General features: G+C 40.0%; 1 protein-coding gene across 2 annotated transcripts in view; it reads left to right on the forward strand.

Annotated features, from left to right (window-relative positions):
• The window catches only part of LOC131440645 (N-alpha-acetyltransferase 80), a 28,572-nt gene extending 12,532 nt beyond the window's left edge, over nt 1–16,040 (forward strand). For both annotated transcript variants that reach the window (XM_058612107.1, XM_058612108.1), the window contains exon 2: nt 15,479–16,040. In XM_058612107.1, coding sequence (XP_058468090.1) covers nt 15,479–15,988 — 510 coding nt within the window. In that variant the 3' untranslated portion in view covers nt 15,989–16,040. The remainder of the gene's footprint in view (nt 1–15,478) is intronic.
• The last annotated feature ends 6,554 nt before the right edge of the window (nt 16,041–22,594 follow it).

Here is a 22,594-nt window from a genome sequence, read left to right on the forward strand (position 1 = left end):
CCTGGTTCCCGGTATCCGGTTCCGGAAGTACCAGAAATAGTGGTCATATATAATAAAATGGATCTCACTCACTTTTCTCAGCGATGGTTTGACCGATTTTCACAAACTTAGATTCAAATGAAAGGTCTTCCGGTCCCATACGGAATTCCTGAAATTCATCCCGATCCGACTTCCGGTTCCGGAATTATTGGGTAAAGTGTGTTCAATATTGTACACCGTCACTTAAACTGGCGAAGCAAAAAACGTGAAAATTTTTCTAAACTGGTCTCAAAACGACACAAATCGATAGTCATTATCAGTAGACAACTAAACAAACCGATTCCGGCTATATTGGTTTCCGGTATCCGGTTCCGGAAGTACCAGATATAGTGGTCATATATACCAAAATGGATCTCACTCACTTTTCTCAGCGATGGTTTAACCGATTTCCACAAACTTATATTCAAATGAAAGGACTTCCGGTCCCATACGGAATTCCTGAATTTCATCCAGATCCGACTTCCGGTTCCGGAATTATAGGGTAAAGTGTGTTCAATATTGTACACCGTCACTTAAACCGGCGAAGCAAAAAACGTGAAAATTTTTCTAAACTGGTCTCAAAACTACACAAATCGATAGTCATTATCAGTAGGCAACGATACAAACCGATTCCGGCTATCCTGGTACCCGGTATCCGGTTCCGGAAGTACCAGAAATAGTGGTCATATATAATAAAATGGATCTCACTCGCTTTTCTCAGCGATGGTTTGACCGATTTTCACAAACTTAGATTCAAATGAATGGTCTTCCGGTCCCATACGGAATTCCTGAAATTCATCCAGATCCGACTTCCGGTTCCGGATGTATAGGGTAAAGTGTGTTCAATATTGTACACCGTCACTTAAACTGGCGAAGCAAAAAACGTGAAAATTTTTCTAAACTGGTCTCAAAACTACACAAATCGATAGTCATTATCAGTAGACAACTAAACAAATTCGATTCCGGCTATCTTGGTTTCCGGTATCCGGTTCCGGAAGTACCAGATATAGTGGTCATATATACCAAAATGGATCTCACTCACTTTTCTCAGCGATGGTTTAACCGATTTCCACAAACTTATATTCAAATGAAAGGACTTCCGGTCCCATACGGAATTCCTGAATTTCATCCAGATCCGACTTCCGGTTCCGGAATTATAGGGTAAAGTGTGTTCAATATTGTACACCGTCACTTAAACCGGCGAAACAAAAAACGTGAAAATTTTTCTAAACTGGTCTCAAAACTACACAAATCGATAGTCATTATCAGTAGGCAACGAAACAAACCGATTCCGGCTATCCTGGTTCCCGGTATCCGGTTCCGGAAGTACCAGAAATAGTGGTCATATATACCAAAATGGATCTCACTCAGTTTTCTCAGCGATGGTTTGACCGATTTCCACAAACTTAGATTCAAATGAAAGGTCTTCCGGTCCCATACGGAATTCCTGGATTTTATCCGGATCCGACTACCTGTTCCGGAATTATAGGGTAAAGTGTGTTCAATATTGTACACCGTCACTTAAACCGGCGAAGCAAAAAATGTGAAAATTTTTCTAAACTGGTCTCAAAACTACACAAATCGATAGTCATTATCAGTAGGCAACGAAACAAACCGATTCCGGCTATCCTGGTTCCCGGTATCCGGTTCCGGAAGTACCAGAAATAGTGGTCATATATACCAAAATGGATCTCACTCACTTTTCTCAGCGATGGTTTGACCGATTTCCACAAACTTAGATTCAAATGAAAGGTCTTCCGGTCCCATACGGAATTCCTGGATTTTATCCGGATCCGACTTCCTGTTCCGGAATTATAGGGTAAAGTGTGTTCAATATTGTACACCGTCACTTAAACCGGCGAAGCAAAAAACGTGAAAATTTTTCTAAACTGGTCTCAAAACTACACAAATCGATAGTCATTATCAGTAGGCAACTAAACAAACCGATTCCGGCTATCCTGGTTCCCGGTATCCGGTTCCGGAAGTACCGGAAATAGTGGTCATATATACCAAAATGGATCTCACTCACTTTTCTCAGCGATGGTTTGACCGATTTCCACAAACTTAGATTCAAATGAAAGATCTACCGGTCCTATACGGAATTCCTGAATTTTATCCGGATCCGACTTTCGGTTCCGGAGTTATAGGGTGCATACTAGAAGAGTTTGTGTGTCATGTTAGTTGGTGGCCGTACGAACCGACTTTGACTATACCGGTTCTCGGGTTCCGGTGCCGGAAGTGCATATAATAGTGAACCCATTTCGTTCTCTTAAGGATGGCTTACGCAATCAAAGCACTGTTTTATTCTGTATGTTATGCATAAACAATAACTTGGTTGCTTTCAAAAATCGAAGAGAAAAATTTTGAATAGAATACCACAATATTATATGTACATGAGAAAGGCATCATTACACTACTAGGTGGATTAAAACAGGTTTTTAGAACATATTCTCAATGAATTTTATATTACAATGTTGTATATATCAGGAACAAAACGAAATATATTTTCACATACGGTACAATAACCTCCAGCTATCGTTGGCTAAAAACAAAAGTAAAATTATCTTTGCCATTGAGCACTTGTAATTATAACGAGAAATGTTTTATAATAAAGTAAATAATTACAAAAGTTGCTGCAAAATATTTTGTACCACAGTTAATACAAAAGTGCTTTCAGCATTCTTTTACAGACTAAAAAAAAACATTTAGCATTCATATACATTAATAGTTTTTCCTTATTAGAAGCACTTTATGAAAAATTATCAAGTCCTGATAAAATCACCTCTTTTTTTTTTTATTTAAAATATATTTTATTCAGGCCTATTTGCGTACAAGCTTTACGTGGCCGATTTAGCTGAGTTTTTAAATAAAAGATTTTTTTTTGTATTGGATCTCGTTGTCACCCTTTTTCTAGGGGGAGAGGAGCTTCCATTTTCCTCCTGCGAGGATAGAGGGGCACTTCGTTCGTGGTTCGTCTCGTCATCCATTGCCGCATCGGTGGTATTGTTGTTGATTTCGTTGCTGGTTGCTGTAGATGCGCTTTGTTGTACATTGTTTGCAGTTGCTGGTTGGTTGGATGGTAAGCTGTTAACTGCAGCTGGTGTACTTTATTCTATAGGGGATACGTTGGATGGTTTCGTTGAAAAGGATGCTTCACTGTTGTTGGTGACTGTCACAGGTGTACTGGGGTTGCTTGGGGTTGATGTGAAGGAAGCACCGTTGTCCTTTGGTATAGTTGTCTCCTTGTCCGGTTTATCACATGGCTTACCGTAGTGAACAGCTTTTTGGCAAAAAAAAAAAACACCTCTTGGTCCTTAGTCATTCAGTAAACTTCAATCCACAAGTACCTTTTTTAGCTTCAAAAATCAATTAATGGAAGAAATCACTTATTATTCAGTCGAAATAGTTCCTAATTACCATCAATGTCCAACAATTAAAGGGTCAATATGAATTTCGCAATAGCTATTATGGTTATGTACAACACTAGATCAGGGGTTCCCAAAGTGGTTGATATAGACCCCTTGAGGTCGATATCCTTTTTGCGGAGGTCGACGTAAACGAAAACTGACTATGGGGGTCGACGAGGTCTAGAAATCGACCTCCTATTGTTTGTTATAAGTTGTTATTTGAAATATTTACACTGAAAAAGTTGTGTTTATTTGACCATCCGCAGAAATTGGTAAGTATTTTATATCAATAATAAAAAAACAAAAAAATGAACTTCCAAAAGAATTTGTGGATGGGGGTCTGAGGCCTAAGCTAATTTTAGTAAAGGTCCATGACCCAAAATAGTTTGGAAACCTCTGCACTAGATGATAGAAACCCGGTGAACGACCGTAACTAGGTTAAAACCGGGTATAAATAAACGATACAGGGTGATTTTTTAAGAGCTTGAGAACTTTTTTAAACAATAAAACGCATAAAATTTGCAAAATCTCATCGGTTCTTTATTTTAAACGTTAGATTGGTACATGACATTTACTTTTTGAAGATAATTTCATTTAAATGTTGACCGCGGCTGCGTCTTAGGTGGTCCATTCGGAAAGTCCAATTTTGGGCAACTTTTTCGAGCATTTCGGCCGGAATAGCCCGAATTTCTTCGGAAATGTTGTCTTCCAAAGCTGGAATAGTTACTGGCTTATTTCTGTAGACTTTAGACTTGACGTAGCCCCACAAAAAATAGTCTAAAGGCGTCAAATCGCATGATCTTGGTGGCCAACTTACCGGTCCATTTCTTGAGATGAATTGTTCTCCGAAGTTTTCCCTCAAAATGGCCATAGAATCGCGAGCTGTGTGGCATGTAGCGCCATCTTGTTGAAACCACATGTCAACCAAGTTCAGTTCTTCCATTTTTGGCAACAAAAAGTTTGTTAGCATCGAACGATAGCGATCGCCATTCACTGTAACGTTGCGTCCAACAGCATCTTTGAAAAAATACGGTCCAATGATTCCACCAGCGTACAAACCACACCAAACAGTGCATTTTTCGGGATGCATGGGCAGTTCTTGAACGGCTTCTGGTTGCTCTTCACTCCAAATGCGGCAATTTTGCTTATTTACGTAGCCATTCAACCAGAAATGAGGCTCATCGCTGAACAAAATTTGTCGAATTTGACACATTTCGAACCGAACACTGATTTTGGTAATAAAATTCAATGATTTGCAAGCGTTGCTCGTTAGTAAGTCTATTCATGATGAAATGTCAAAGCATACTGAGCAAATAATAATGCATGAAAATCATAACCTCAAAAAATCTGAGCAAATACTAATGCATGAAAATCCTAACCTCAAAAAAATCACCTTTTATAATAATAATAAGATGATAGAAAATCTCTCAAGGAGAGCAATCTAAAGAATAAATGATTTAGTTAATTTTTCAACAGCCAGAATGGACAAATCCGCCATGTTGAATCACTGTAGCATGAAATTTTTTTTTATAAAAACCGGTATATGAAAAAAGGAATAAAACAAAGGCTCTTTGAAACAAAAGCAGTTGAACAAAGGAAAGAACCAAGAAGTGTTTCAATTCCACTGTAATTACTTCAGACTGTCGGCGATTCGAAATCAAACATACCGCAATTTTTCTGCTTGTTTTTGTTTCCAGTTAGAACTTCTATATTAAAAACGGTGCTTATAGAAAAACCTGTATTAATCCACCTTTATTTATTTATTTATTTATTTATTATTCCTTCATCTGACCAGATATAGTCTACATGAAGCATTGGAAGGGGAAAAGCCCAATTGAAGATCCAAACAGAAACTATCTTCAATTTGGCATAAAAACCCTTTCTTCTTTTCTAATTTCTATGGTTGGCTGAACTGACAATATAATCACATCACAAACAGTTTCATGTTACATAAATTGACATATTGGTTTTTACATAAATTCTTATACACTAAGTAAATTTCTTAAGTCTATCTTTAAAATTATCACATGAAATGGGAAAGTCGAAAAAATCATAGACATTGTTAAAAATACAACACATCCCCCTTATGGGTTCGTTCTGTCCATAATCAGTACGTTGATGGTCAAGTCTTAAAAAGTTCCACGATCTTAAAGTTCTAGGTGGTACGTTAATATTAACTCGAGAAAGTATATATGGAGCGTCAATTTGACCGATTAATAATTTTCCAATAAAAGCGGCCCTAAAGATATTCCTTCTTTTGGCAAGCGTGTCCATACCAAGCAATCTGCAGCGATCTGTATAGGGTGGTAATTCTGTAGGGTTACGCCATGGCAGAGATCTTAGAGCATAACGAATGAACCTAGCTTGAACTGATTCAATTCGGTTAATCCAGACATCTATGTAAGGACTCCAAACTACAGATGAAGTTTCAAGGACTGATCGCACAAGGGTGAAGTACAATGATCGAAGACAATATGGATCTTTGAACTCTTTTGCTATTTTGAATATGAATCCAAGATTTCGGTTGGCTTGAGCAATAATATGACAGTAGTGGTTGGCTTGAGCAATAATATGACAGTAGTCGAGACGTTCTCCGGAAACAGTGTAGCTCCAAACAACAGGCTTTTTCTTGCGTGTGAAGGTAATTACAGAACATTTGGATACACTTAGCGTCAATCGGTTACGCGTACACCAATCACAGAAAACATCGAGCTGTTTTTGCAAAACAATGCAGTCCTCTTCGGATCGAATGATGAGGAAGAGTTTTAGATCATCTGCATAAATAAGCTTACATCCTGGTGGCAGGATAAAGCAAATATCATTAAAAAATAAAGAAAACAGCAAAGGTCCTAGATTGCTACCCTGAGGTACGCCTGACAAGTTGGAGAAATTATCTGACTCGTTATTTCCAAGTTTGACAGAGAGAGTTCTACCAACGAGATACGATCTGATCCATTCAGTGAACGTTTTGGAAGCACCCAGTTTTCGAATTTTCGCAAGTAAAATAGCGTGATCCACGCGATCGAATGCTGCTTTGAGATCAGTATAAATCGTGTCCACCTGTGCCCCATCTTCCATACTTCGAATGCAATGCGATGAAAAATGAGCAAGGTTTGTAGCTGTAGATCTGCCTGGGATGAATCCATGTTGATCTGTCGATATGTATGTTTTAATTTCACTGAACAGAATATTGCTCACGAGAATCTCGAATAATTTAGATCCGGCGCAGAGTGATGTAATTCCACGATAGTTTTCTACATTTTGCTTATTTCCTTTTTTAAATACGGGAAACATGTATGATTTTTTCCAGCATTGCGGAAATATTCCTTGCGAGAGCGACTGATTGAATATAAGTTTTAAGGGAGAGCACAAAGCATTTGCACATCTTTTCAATATAATAGCAGGAATGCCATCTGGACCAGACGATGATGATGACTTCAACTTATTCAATGCAGTGAGTATATCAGCGTTGGTGAACTGGATGTTATTAAGGCTTAGTACGTCACAAGGAACATCTCTTAGACCGGACTCCACCTGTGCTGAAGTAGATGGCACAGTCTCAAAAACACTTGAAAAGTGTTTCGCAAACAGCTTGCAGATTTCACCAGACAAACTTGAACTTTCATTCCCAAGAGTCATCATGGAAGGAAGACCGTTCTCGTTCGAGATTTGAGGTCGATTTAGAAAACTTTTTACGGTTTTTCGCCCTTTTCAGTGATGGTATACAATTTTTAACACACTTTACCTTATATTTTCGGATCCGGAAATCGGATCCAGATGAAATTCAGGAATTACCTATAGGACGACAGGTCCTTCACTGAAATGAAAATCTTATTTATATTCATTAGATTTGTCATATGAATCATATGCAGAATATAATTCATAGAAATTATATGGAAACTTATAATCTTTATTTAATGTGTACGTCAAATCTAAATGGACGTTATCATAATGAAAGTTATAAAAATATCCCATATAATTTATATGGAAATCCGATGGAAGTCGTGAATCGTACTGCTTGAAGCTGAAGAAATAGTTTTGTCTCGGATATTCATCAACTGCTCCAGACCATTTTTTTTTTCAGGAAGTTCCGCATCTCAATGTAATTTTAAATCGCTGACAAGACAGCTCATCCAACTTCGTTCAAGGATATGCGTTAACGGACCATGAAATATATATCCGGTACATTTCATTACTCTATCTGTCTAGTAAGATTCATTTTTATTTTCAGTATCGGGATCTCACTTCTTTTTCGCAAATATCATGAGGTGCTCCCTTACCGAACGGAATACTAGTAAAGCTTGAATCCTCAAAGAAAAGTAGTAGTTGGCGATTATCTGCTATTCGTATGAGCTCTATTGAAAGTTATATATATATATATATATATATATATATATATATATATATATATATATATATATATATATATATATATATATATATATATATATATATATATATATATATATATATATATATATATATAAATTTTTTTAAAACTAGTCATATGGTATATATAAACCTATCTAAATAAAATCGAAGTGAATATTATATGCGCTTCATAAATTGTTCCAATGTATGTTGTGCGGATATCTAGTAATGGTTATAAGACGCGCCAATCAATTTGACTCAGACTGGAAATTTCATTCGTTATATGGAAATCCTGTAAAAATAACGTTAAGAAGAGTTTTATGTTTCATAAGATTATCTCATATATTTGACATGATGTTGAACACATCTTGTAACTATTATTGGAAATACTAATAGTGCAAAATCATTAGAATATCATATAATGTGAAAAAGAAAATTTAGCTCAGTGTTTGATTTGAACCTAAGTTTTTGAAAATCGGTCGCGTCATCTACTAGAAAAGCTAGAAAATATATTTTCATTTTTTTGCACATTTTACCCCATAATTCCGGAACCGGAAGTCGGTGGGTCTCCGAGGCTCCGTTCAAAAGTCGGTTTTCCAGCAATTCTAATATCTTTCTATAGAGAAAGGCAAAACTGTGCCTCCTGGTTTGTTAAAATCACAAACCAATCCAGGAACTAGCACAAGAAAAGTCATTAATCCAGTGGGCTCCGTTTCACATTCACCAACAGGATTACTGAAGTTTGCAGAAATTGTAGAATGGATTTTCGCAGCATTCAATATTTCTGAACCTCTAAAGACCATCATAACGGTATTTCTTCCAATAGCTAGAAGTTTTTTGAAAGGTTTTGTGTCATTTGATGGATAATTTATCATCCGCCGCAAATTTTTTTTTTAAGTAACTCACCGCCGCAAATGATTCCATCACTGTCCTGCAGTGGAATTGTCGAAGCATCATGCCAAAACTTGATTCATTTGAAGTTTTGTTGCATAGTCAAAAACTGATGTATTTGCTTTGTGCGAAACATCGCTTACATCAAACATAGCTATAAATTTTAATGACTTTAACATTGTACGTCTCGATAGAGACTCTCCGTATGCTGGAGTGCTTTTCGGAATTAAGAAATGTTATTCCTTTTATAGATTAAACATTCCTTCTACTTCTAGTACAGAAGTTGTGGCTTTTCAAATAAACATTAAAGGAAAGGACATTTGCATTGCTTCTGTATATATTCCTCCAAGAGCAGCGACAGCTCAATGAAATGGTCGAAGCTCTTCCTGCTCCACATTTGATTCTGGGAGATCAATTCGCACGGAATTATGTGGGGTTCCGTTTACAATGATACCAGATCATCTTTAATATATAATATTTGCGACAATTTTAGCATGACGGTATTTAGTATGGGTAGCAAGACACGGATTCCAAGACCTCCTTCACGTCCAAGTGCATTAGATTTATCTCGTTGCTCGACTTAAATTCGACTAGATTGCACCTCGAAAGTATTTCCTGATTTACACGGTAGCGATCATTTACCAATCATCATCTTAATTAGCAGTAACAAAGGCATTGCTAATTCAGTTAATATTCCATATGATTTGACAAAAAATGTCGACTGGACTAACTACCAAAGTAGTATCTCAAGTACCTTGAACTCAATGGGAGAGCTCACCCCACTTGAAGAATATGACATCCTAGTTTGTTCGATTCTGGAGGCCGCAGAACCAGCCCAAACCAAACGATTTCTTGGTCCATCGTCTAGTAGAAGGACTTCAAACCCTTTGTAAGACAAAGAGTGCTCAGATGCTAAACACGCGAAACAAAATGATTTCGGTTGGATAGAATTAAATTCAACTTGGTGAAGAATCTGCCCAACCTTGCAAAAAGACGTTTGTTGAAATTTTTCAACAAGTTTCTTGAGCAAAAAATTGTTCCACCTGACTGGAGACAAGTGAAAGTTATCACCATTCAAAAGCCAGGGAAACCAGCTTCCAATCACAACTCATATTTTTTTTACAAGGTGAAATGCATTTACGCACGGAGTGTGGACTCTCCACAGGACTACCCAACTGTTGATTGGAACTACCCACTAAAACACCTTGGATCTCCAACCCTACCTCTCCGGCACCACCTCTAGGTATTACTTCGGGGTGGAAGGCTATTGGTGCTCACAGCACCCTCCCCAGATTTATGCAGAATGGGGATCAGCATCCTGCTCTCGAGGGATCGACCAGTTGGATGACGAGGTCGGTCCAGTGATGCCGGCTGGAGGGTAACTTCCGGTTCACTGGCGCCTCGACGACCCAAAACTGATGCTACGTCGCGGAACTACTCGACTAATCTCCGCCAAAAAATCAAGTCTACACCGACGGAGGGTTCCCCGACGAGGGAAGTCCTCCCGAACCAACGCTTACGGTACGCGTCTACGACCCGACCGAAAGGATGCCTAAGTCGATCCAATGATTCCGGTTGGAGCGTGGCTTCCGGTTCACTGGCGCTCAGACGATCCTAGCGGTACCACGCGACGATCTACTGATCTAGTCCCCGACAAAGGATCTAGACTACTCCGACGGAGAGTTCCCCGGCGAAGGAGAATCTCCCGACACCGAGTCTCTTACACCACACGGGACACCCTATGGAGTGCCGAGGTCGGTCCCGCGATTCCGGTTGGAGCATGGCTTCCGGTTCGCTGGCGCCTCGACGACTCGGATCGGTGTTGTGGCGGCTACTCGACTAGCCCCCGCCGAAGGATCTAGCCTACACCGACGGAGAGTGACCCGATGAAGGAGGCCCTCCCGAAACCGACGCTTTCGATTCCCGTTAACGCCCGACCGAGAGGATGCCTGGATCGGTCCAGTGATTCCGGTTGGAGGACAGCTTCCGGTTCACTGGCGCCCCGACGATCCTAACAGTTTTACGTACTACTCGTCTAGTCCCCGACGATGGATCTAGACTACTCCGACGAAGAGCTTCCCGGCGAAGAAGGTTCTCCCGGGCCGACGTTTATTCGCTGATCCCTCTTGAGCCTATTACGCGGCTAGCGGTCGCGGCTGCCTGTTGTTGATCCGCGCTCCATTTCCGCTGCAATATGCCCGCAATTTGGGATGCCGCGGTCGACCCTGCGTTCCAGTTCTCTACGCAGTGGCACATTCTCTGGATCAGGTTTTCCGGTGTGGTGTCCCTGCCGCATGCCTCCAGTAGCTCACTCCTTTGAGCCGCGAAACGGGAACATGCAAACAAGACGTGTTCAGCCGTCTCGATCTCGTCTGGGCAGCCAGGACATACAGGGGATGTCGCGTGGCCGAACTTGTGGAGGTACCATCTGAAGCACCCGTGGCCTGTGAGGAATTGCGTCAGGCCGAAGTTCACTTCTCCGTGAGGTCTATCTAACCAACTCGAGACCCTAGGTATGAGCCGATGTGTCTACCTGCCCTTGGTTGAGCTGTCCCACTCTTGTTGCCATCTGCGTAGAGAAGCGGCTTTGGAGGCCCTACGGGCGTTCCTGTCTCCTCACATGCTGTAGCGCTCCGCGTCTTCCTTTACTATCAGACCGATAGGCATCATACTTGCAACCACGCAGGCCGCATCCCTCGATACAGTGCGGTATGCACTGATTACGCGGACACATCAGTCTATGCGTACTCTCCAGCATCTGTGCGTTGCGTTCCACATTTAGTGCCGACGCCCATACCGGGCTGCCGTACCTGAGGATCGAAACTGCCACTCCTGCCAGTAACCTACGTTTACTGGAGCGCACAGGCGAGCTGTCGTGAGAGCGCCGCGCGCTTGCAAGCGTATTTAATGTGCTTGCTGTAGCTGAGTTTGTCGTCAAGCATCACACACAATTGCTTCAGTGATCTCTTGGAGGGGATCACGCAATCTCCGGCATATACCAGCGCCTCCTGTTCCGATTTGTGGTTGTTTACCATCATCACCTCTGTTTTGTGGTGCGCGAGTTGCAGTTTCCTGCTACGCAGCCAGTCCTCCACCAAGCAGATTGAGTGTGATGCACTTAGTTCGACCTCTTCGATGGATTCGCCGTAGACTGTCAGCGTGACGTCGTCCGCGAACCCGACTATCTTGACACCCGAAAGGGAGCCTCAACCTCAGTACTCCATCGTACATTATATTCCACAGGATCGGGCCCAAGATAGGTCCCTGTGATACTCCAGCCGTGATTGGAGTGCTACGTGTGCCTTCGTCTGTCTCGTAGAGCAATACTCGGTTCTGGAAGTAGCTTTCCAGAATCTTGTACAGCCCTTCCGGTACTCCTAGTCGAAGTAGGGAATCAGCAATGTCTGCCCAGCAAGCACTATTGAACGCGTTCTTGACGTCTAGCGTTACTACCGCACAGTAGCGGATCCCTCGTCGTTTGCGCTGTATAGCTACCTCCGCCGTAGTCACCACCGATGTTATGGCGTCCGCCGTCGACCTGCCTCTGTGGAACCCGTAATGTTGGCTGGACAGTCCTCCTGCCTCCTCTATGAAGGGGGCTAGCCTGTTGAAGATGATTTTCTCAAGGAGCTTACCCACAATGTCTATCAGACAGATTGGTCTATACGCCGAAGGATCCCCTGGGGGTTTCCCAGGTTTCGGTAATAGTACCAACCTTTGCCTTTTCCAAATGTCTGGGAACATACGCTCGTCTAGACATCCCTGTATGACCTCCCTGAACATGTCCGGTTTTGTCATTATAGCCGCCTTTCACAACTCATATAGATCCATTGCAATGTTGTCCTGCATCCAGAAAATTATTCGAAAAAAATATTCTTCGACGTCTCGACAATTGGGTCGAGACAAACGGTTTTTGTCAGATATTCAGTTTGGCTTCGGTAGAAATAAAGGGACGAATGATTTCCTTGTATTACTGTCGTCTGACATTCAAATGGCCTTCGCTCAAAAACAACAAATGGCATCTGTATTTTTAGACATAAAAGGACTTTTGACATGAAGCATTTGATTCAGTTTTCATTGATGTTCTTTCAGACAAGCTCCATCAACATGGACTTCCAGCGATTATACATAATTATTTGCACAACCTTCAGCTTCATATGATGAGAAGAATGATACAACAGGTTTTGACTTTCAAATACCTCGAGGTGCCAACAAAGAGTAAATTTTCTTTGAACAATAACTGAATCTTGGTGGGGTGCTCATCTGGAAGATCTAATAAAATTGTATCAGACAACGATACTTTCAGTGATAGAATATGGATGCGTTTGCTTTCGTTCCGCTGCAAACTCTCATATTATCAAACTTGAGCGAATTCAGTATCGTTGTTTGCGAATTGCTTTAGCATGCATTGCATTCATGCATTCGACACATACAATGAGTCTTGAAATTCTGGCGGGAGTTCTTTCATTGAAAGATCGTTTTTGGGATTTTTCATCGCGACTGCTAATAAGATGTAAGATATTGAATCCCCTGGTTATTAGTAACTTCGAAAAACTAACCCATACTGATATGCTGATATGCCAAGGAAGGCATGAGCGAAGACAAACAGACGACCGGTCTACTGGGGGAACGAGCGTTTTGCAAACCGCGCGACATTAGGAAAAGGCAGATATTGGTACTGTTATTAAAACCTGGGAAACCTCGTGGGAGCCCGTCGGTGTATAGACCAATCTGTATGATCGACACCACAGGAAAGCTCCTAGCCTCATTCATATAGGAGAGGGGTGGACTGTCCAACGAACAAAACGGGTTTCGCAAAGACAGGCCCACGATGGATGACCTAAAATCTGTAGTAGCCACCGCAAAGGTCGCTTTTCAACCCATGCGATGTGGAATCCGCTACTATAACGCTTGACGTTAAAAACGCGTTCAATAGTGCTGGTTAGGCGGACATTAAACTTCGACTGGGTATAACGGAAGGGCTGTACAAAATTCTGGAAAGCTGTTTCCAGAACCGGGAATTGCTCTACGAGACCAAGAAAGACACACGCAGCACTCCTACAGTGGCTATAGTACCATAGGGATCCATCATGGGTTCGCTCGCTTCAATATAGTGGGGTTCGTAGGAGATGTCACACTGGCAGTTTACGGATACTCCATTGAAAAGGTCGAACAGAGCTCATCATACTCGATAAATATGGTGCAGGACTGGCTGTGTAACAGGAAACTACAACTGGTGCACGTTGTATATGCACAGAATTGGTCACGTGGTATCTTCTGCCTGTCCTGTCTGTACAAATGAGCAAGAGATGTCAGAATACGTCTTGTTTGCTTGCCCAGATTTCGCGACTCAAAGAAGGGGTCTACTGGAAGTATATGGCTAAGAAACTACATCAGTGATGTCCAGATGATGTGGCACTATGAAGAGAACAGGAACTCAGTGCAGACCGCGACCTCCCAGATGGCGGGCATCTTTCAGCGGAATTGGAGCACAGAACAACAGGAGAGATCAGCGAATAAGCGTCGGTTCGGAAGAATTTTCTCCTTCAGGGAGCTCGTTGTCAGTGTAGGGTAAATCCTTCGTTGGGGATTGAACTAGTAGATTTCGACGTAGCTCCGGTATGGATCGTCGGTGCACCAGTGAACCACCACTCAGGCATCTTGCGGACCGACTCGTTCACGGGTATCGGAAGCGACGGTTAAGGGAGAACTTCCTTCGTCGGGGAATTTTTCGTGGGTGTAGGCTAGATCCTTCGTCGAAGACTAGGCGAGTAGAAGCCACAGCACCGAATTCGTGTCGTTGGGTGACAGTGAACCGGAAGTCATGCTTCAACCGGAATCACCGGATCGACCTCGGCACTTTTTCGAGTGTCACGTGGTGGCGTAACATGAAATACGCTGTCGGAAGAACTTTCTTCACTGGGGATCGGTGTAGGATAGAACTTTCGTCGGGGATTAGGCGAGTAGTCGCCACAGCACATTCGGTGTCGGGAGAATTTCTTTCGTGGGAAAGCTCTCCGTCGGCAAAGTCTAGATCCTTTGTCGGGGATTAGACGAGTAGATTGCGACGTTGCTCCGGTATGGATCGTCGAGGCGCCAGTGAACTGGAAGTTATTCGCCAACCGGAACTACTGGACCGATTCAGGTCCAGGAAAATTTTGATGGTCGATGTAGGCTAGATCCATCGTCAGGTACTACCCGAGTGGTTTCGAGGCATAGACCAGTCTTGGGTCGTCTAGGCACCAGCGAACCGGAAGTACTCATGGTCGATCCCCTGGAGTGAAGCGAGTGGCCTAAAGTCGAGAGTTTGAGGGTTTTGAAGGTAGAAGAGAACGATACAGTCGTCCATGACGATGCACTGTGGTATCGAAGAGGCATTATTGCAAATTCAAGATGTTTTAGTGGGTAGTTCCAATTATACAGTTGGGTAGTCCTGTGGAGATTCCCACACTCTGTTCGTAAATTCATTTCACCTTGTAAAAATAATCACACACACAGACATTTACTTAGTTCGTCGAGCTGAATCGAATGATATATGACAGTGATTGCTTAGCCTTTTTATGAGACATAAAAAAATGAAGAGAGCAAAAACCAGTGACATGTTTGAGCTGGATGATAATTCTCGAATTTTTCGGTTGATGAAAGTTTCGGCGTTTCATATAAAGGCTCCATATTTAGAAAAACGTACTAATGAAAAACAAAGCATTGTTGTATTGGTTTATTGATTTGAATACATTTCAAATGTTAGAGCATCCAATGTATCTAGTAAAATAATATAATTTTTTTTTCAGGGTAAACCATCTGATTTATCGTCTTCAGCATTTTCTGTAGTTACCATTCATCAGTATCGGGTTTTGTATGAAAAATGTGTACAATTAATCAATTCTGAATGGCCTCGTTCGTACAACGCTCGTTTGCGCAGTTTGGAAGCTTCGAGAGACACGCTACCAACTAGCATGGTGGTCATCAAAAATACCGATAGCATTAACGAAACAACATCAGTACTAGCACATGCCAGATTATCTCCTGTACCATCGGACTCATCAGCGGTGTTTATCGAGTCGGTTGTAGTGGACCGAAGATTCCGTGGACAAGGCCTTGGAAAGTTACTGATGACTGAAGTGGAAAAACACTGTTTTAGTGCATTGCATCTCAAAACTATTTTTTTGTCGACAATTGATCAAGATGGCTTTTATATTAAGTTAGGCTACCAGTTTTGCAAGGCTATAAATATGTTTGGTACCCACTGTGCCTTAAACAATTCCACGAAAAAGATTTGGTTGAGAAAATCCGTTATGTGATCGCTAATTTGAGACAATTCAAATACATTTACCAATGGAAACTAGTATAGAATTTTGAGTTTTTATAGCCTAAACATCACTTATTATTCCAGACGACAAAGTTCGCACCAAACTGTATTCGAAGCAGCACCCTCTCCGAATTTTATGTATCTTACTAGACATGCAACCTTTGTCACAAAAGGGCGTACTTTGTTTTTCTAAAATTTATATAAACTGTCCTTTGAAAAGCATTAAACCCTTTTACCTTTATTATAAATATAAAAACTTGTTTTAAACTACCTAGTGGTTTAATGATATATTTGTCATATTGTTCATTTTTTCGGATATTGCCCGAAGTAGGGTAACAGAGGTATTTTGGCCGCTTCATATATTTTGGCATACCTAACAAACTTTATCGAATTCATCGGATTTTATCGATGTTAAGTAACTCATTTTGCATCAATTTGAAGCTAATCACATTAAATTACCTATTGCGGAAGGGGTTTTTAAAGATATTTGCAATATTTGGTGGATATTTTTATAAAGTGGGCCAAAATAAAATCAATCCTAAAGTGGGCCAAAATACCTATGTTACCCTACTACAATTTAAAAGGTTTAGGAAAGAGTTTTGATGCTTTCTGTTGCATAATACTATTTCAATGATATACTACATCTGGATTAAAGTTAGTGAAAATCTGATCAATCATATGTATAAGTAAGAGAAGCGAGCTTCATTTTATCACATTTGATTACTATTGTCGATACTTCCGGAACCGAAAACGGCAAGGGCTGGTGATTGTGGGTTTCCCATAGCTGTGCCAAACGTCTGTGTGTAGTGTTGTCCATCGTATTTAAAGTAGCTGAAGTCAATGCAAAATTCTACTATTTTAAGAAACAGATCTTGGGTTGATGTGATCGTGCATTTCTGTAGTTTCCGTATGTGGGGACCGTTTTCTTCCAGCACAGGATATGTGAATCGGAAGTTAGTAGTAATGTGTGCTGGAAACACTCCTCTCTTACGACAGCGAATTAGAATAGGTTTTCTACTGATCATGCTGCCAAGTTAAGAGACTGTTTTTGCATAGTCTTTTTTGCATAGTAGTGGAAGAAAACGGTCCCCACATACGGAAACTACAGAAATGCACCACAAATTTTAAAAAAGCAATTTTGAACATCGAAATTCAACACACTTCCCACAAAATCAAAATACTAAAACAACAACAAAATGCAATAGAATCGCAAATTAAGGACTCAAGCATAGATGATGATACTCAAACATCATTCTTTTCAAGCCAATCCAACAACTACAGCAAGCACATTCTCAACAGAACAAACCGCACAAAAGGAAAATTCAACAGAATAATTCTCAATACAGCAGAAGTTGCAACCAAACCATCCCGGTACTTAACGACAAAGCTGTACACAATGGTACAAACAAATATATTCCTCCAGAAATGGAAATATTACTGAGCTTAGGACCAAAATTTGCACTACCAACACAACTACATGAAATTCCATTTTTCCATCTCATAGCAGACACAGAAAACATACTAAAAACAAACCCAAATACAATAATCCAAGATAGAACAAGATGCGCAATAGTCAATTCCACTCTGAACTACATCCATTACCACAAAAATCATAATTATACAGATGAATCAACAAAGTTCTGGAAAAAAGCAACAAAGATCACAAAAATCTTCATCCGGAATAACCCAGATATATACATTACAAAATCTGACAAAGGAAACAAAACAGTATTAATCCCAGCTGATGATTACAAACAAAAAAATGCTTGATCTGCTCAATGACAACAAAACATATCTACCTATTTCACGAGATCCCACATCACGGTTTCAATCAATAAACAATAGCTTGGTAAAACGACTTGCATCTTTAAAACTTATCGATAGACACACCGCAGTACAACTAACAACTTATAATGCAATATGTCCTAGGATTTACGGACAACCCAAGGCGCATTAATCTGGACTCCCCCTTAGACTAGTCCTACCAAACATGACAGCTCCTTCCTATAACTTATCCAAATTCGTATGAAAAATCATCCACCAATCCATCAATAGCTCATACAGCATAAAGGACTCATTTTCTTTCTGTGATTTCATCAACTCAGTTACACTGCCACCCGGATACGAATTAGTTTCACTGAGTGTTACCTCCCTGTTCATGGTATGAAATACAAGCCCACACAAATATAAATTTAGATCTGTTTCTTGAAATAGTAGAATTTTGCATTGACTCCAGCTACTTCAAATAGGATGGACAACACTACACACAGACGTTTGGCACAGCTATGGGAAACCCACTATCACCAGCCCTAGCCGTCCTCATTATGGAAACATTACTTGACACTGTATGCAGGCTCCTAAATTTCAAACCAACATTCATTAAAAAATACGTCGACGACCTGATACTGGCTATTCCCATAGACCAACTTGACTGTGTTCTCAACACATTCAATAGTTACAACAAACGTATCCAGTTCACCCATGAAGTAGAAACAGAAAACAGAATATCTTTCCTGGATATGCTACTGACAAGACAAGAAAATCAACAGATCAAAACTGAATGGTACATGAAACCCATTGCTAGTGGACGATTTTGGACTATCATTCATATCACCCTCCCAATCAGAAAATGAACATGGCACGGAACTTCATTCGGAGAGTAAATCATCTGTCCACTAATCTGCAAGAAGAACAAAAAGCGAATATCATTGACAAAATGCTCGCTTTGGATAACTACCCTAAAGGCCTGCGAAAAAGACTCATCAATAGGATGCACGAACGCACCAACAACAATACATGTACCCAACCTTTAGATGATAACCTGCAATATACCTACCGATCCATAGCATAAATTCCATATCTATCGAACAAAATCGACAAGCATCTGAAAAACGACTTCAAAAACATACGATTGGCACAGCACAACATTAAAACAGTAGGACAATTATTCACCAAATTAAAAGATCCCATACCGAAAAACTTCCACAATGATGTAATTTACAGCATACCGTGCGAAAAGTGTGATGCATGCTACATAGGAATGACAAGCAATAAACTTAAAACTAGAATTAGTGGACACCAGACACATTATAATGAACTTGAAAAATACAAACAACAAGGACTAACCGCCACCGACCCGCAGATTCATACACACCTTAAAAACAAAAACATAAACAACCAACATACCAGACAGTGACAGCCGTTATATCAGCATTAGCGCACAAGACACACATACACACACACACACACACACACATATTTACCTTCTCAAACTAACTGTCAAAAATAGTGCACGAAGAACAGTAAGCCACAAACTAAAAGAATAGCTCTGAATAGTACACAGTATATCTAGTAGATTAAAAGCTTATAAATAGATTTAGCGAGCAGCTTTTAACAGTGAAGTGCGAAAAAATTTGTTATACACATGCTGTTAGTAGTTACAACAAGATTCAAACCAAACAAATTTAATTTACATTTCTATGCAATAGTCACTGCCGGACGCCATTATCAATTATACACATAGGACATAGGTTAGGCTTCAAAAACACATATGACAACAAAACGCATAGTTTCTGTAAGTGGACATACATACAAAATCATGAATATAACAAAAAAACTACTTTCCCACAGAATCCTTGTAAAAGGTGAAATAAATCACCGAAACAGTCGGACTTTGAAACAATACGTTGTTTTTACTGTTACAGTAGACTGATTAGCCGAAATTCGCCAACTGATATAAGTATATATTTTCTTCAAACAATAACGGGATCTTGGTGTGGTACTCATCCAGAAGATCTTATAAAATTGTATCAGACGATACTTTCAGTGATGGAATATGAATGTGTTTGCTTTCGTTCCGCTGCAAACTTCCATATTATCAAATTAGAGCCAACTCAGTATCGTTGTTTGCGAATTGCCTTAGCCTGCATGCATTCGACACATACAATAAGTCATAAAGTACTGGCGGCAGTTCTTCCACTGAAAGTCTGAACGCAATTGAAGACATTCACTCAAACACTGCTGGCAAAAATTAACAGTTTTTCTTGGGCAAAATAAAACAGTTCGTGAACGACATATTGAATAAAAGGTGAAATTTAGGAACGGCCGATTTCTTTCAACGAATATTATAGGCATTTATCAGCTGGCAAGCTTCTTGGGGCCCGGGGTGATTTTAATACGGATCCCCTTCGTTTAGTGGGCAAAAATGAGCAAACACAAACAACATAACTCTATTTTGGAGGATTGAACGAACAAAAAAAAACAAAGGTCCCAAGATATGATTTGATTATGAGAAATAAGAAATATTTTTAAATCTTCAAATTTCCTGGTTCGGAGGGATTCATCCCCCCCCCCCCTCTTCTCGGTGGCCCTGGATCTAAAATATCGATAAAGGCATGGTTCAGGGGGCTGGATGTGAGTAGGGATTTCATTCGTGTGATGTCCAGACTCATGATCAATCACTACACATTAGATGCACATCTCCTTCGAATTGGACTCTTCAAGACTAATCATTGTGCTTGTGTCGAAGGTTATCACGATATTGATGCGTTGAGTACCGTGTTGTCAGATCTCATCAAATATATTCTTTGCGTATCCAAGGTAGACTATCCAATGTCCCATTCTTGCTTGAACATGAATAGCGATTTGAGAGAACATTCGCAAACCGAATTTAAGAATTCTAAAATATACATTATTGATATCATTACTTGCCAAGCGTGGACAAAAAGTTACTATAATTTCAACAAAAGTCATGAGACATGGCAAATTGTTTTTTACTTATATACTGAAATACGAAATGTTAGTGAAAATCGGAGAATTTGAAGCCTTTCAACTCTGGAGTCCCTCAAGATAGTCACCTAGGATCATTCTTATTCTACCTCGATGATCTCAACTTCGTTTAAAATGCCATAAACTATTCTTCGAAGATGTCTTCAAGTTACATTATCTAGTAAAAAGGCCAAAAGACACTGTATATTTGCAGACCCAGTTAGATAAATTCACTAGCTGGTGCCATGACAATAGGATGGTTTCAAATGCCTCGACACTCGTTGATACTACTTCTATAGCAATTCGCACAATACACCGAAACGTTAGTCTTCCGTGAAAAATTCTTGATTCCAACCTGGATTTGAAAAGTCAAATCGATTCTAAGGCCTCTAAGCTTTTAGATTTCGTTATGAAGATCTTTGTTAATGTACACTGCTTGTAGATATTATATTGTGCTCTAGTGCGCTAGACAAGAGTGTAAATTCAATCGATTCGCTCTGCGCAACCAATAATATTCCTAGTTACAAAGATATTCAGCTACAAAGATCGGTGTAAGTTTATTGACCTGTTTGTGATATCTGTTCGTCGCTAAAGCCTCTTTGTTTCTATTATTCTTATTATAGATTACCCGGGACTTCTGCAATTAGTCGGTGTTGAACAGTCGTTCGCACCGCACGCGTATAGCTCTTGGCTCGTGGAAATTTCTTCTGGCAACCTAGAGTTTCATTGATTCAAGGCTTCAGTCATTTTCAAAGCTATCTGAATCACTAACAGTCTTTTTAAAAACTATCAATTAGTCAGCTTTTCTCAAGGCTATACAAAAAGTGATATTCTAATATAACCAGTCTTTTTGAAGACTAAGAAATTAAGCAGCCTATTCTTAAGCAGCCTATTCTTCGAACTAATCAGTCTTTATTAAGACTACCACAAAATCAGTCTTTATCAAGACTTTTCCAAACTAGGAGTCTAATCCAAGACTAATTTAGCCTAGTTAATATAATTACAAATTTCATTCATTTCAAAAATGCCTGCGTCCAACCGGAAAAGCAACAAGCCTAAAGCTAAATATAATTCAATACGGAATAAATCACAATCCGTTATTCTACATTTTTCTAATAACATTCACGATCTTCTAGAATCTGAATGTAAAAATGAAAGACAACGGACGGATTTCCCTTCCGTTCCGCCACCAGAGACGGTGATGATTTCCGACTTCAAAGCATTCCGCAAAGCACTGAGCTTTCTACTTTTCTCCCGGAAGTAAAAGTCTCATTTCAAATCGGATGAAGAGGATAATGTCGAGTCTTGGTTGATGGATTTGAAGATTATGAACGTCTTATCTGATATTTGTCCGAGAAACTTCATAAATTTTATTCATATAATATAAAATCAGACAGACCCTTCAAGGCTGTCTTAAAAGGCTTATCATATGATCAAAGTACTGATGAAATTAAAAATGGACTAAAAGAATTGCTTGGTGTTACCTCTTTCCAAGTAATACTTATTAAAAAAGAGCGAATGGTACTTCTAAACCACGCTCTGGAATTTCCCATGAACTTTACTTAATACACTTCAATCGAATTAAACAATTTGAAAACTTTAGGAATAGTACGTTTCATTTCCCACATAAAAATTCATTGGAAACATTATATACGGCATAATCGTATTGCAAACTTAACGCAATGTCGTCGTTGCCAAGGCATCGGCCATGGAACCAAAAATTGTCATATGGATATACGGTGTTTGAATTGTGGTAAATCGCATTCGAAAGACGTTTGTCCAATGAATGAAACAACTGATAAATTTTCATATTCAAATTGCGATGGAAATA

Source organism: Malaya genurostris, chromosome 1, assembly GCF_030247185.1.
Source record: "Malaya genurostris strain Urasoe2022 chromosome 1, Malgen_1.1, whole genome shotgun sequence".
Taxonomy (NCBI): domain Eukaryota; kingdom Metazoa; phylum Arthropoda; class Insecta; order Diptera; family Culicidae; genus Malaya; species Malaya genurostris.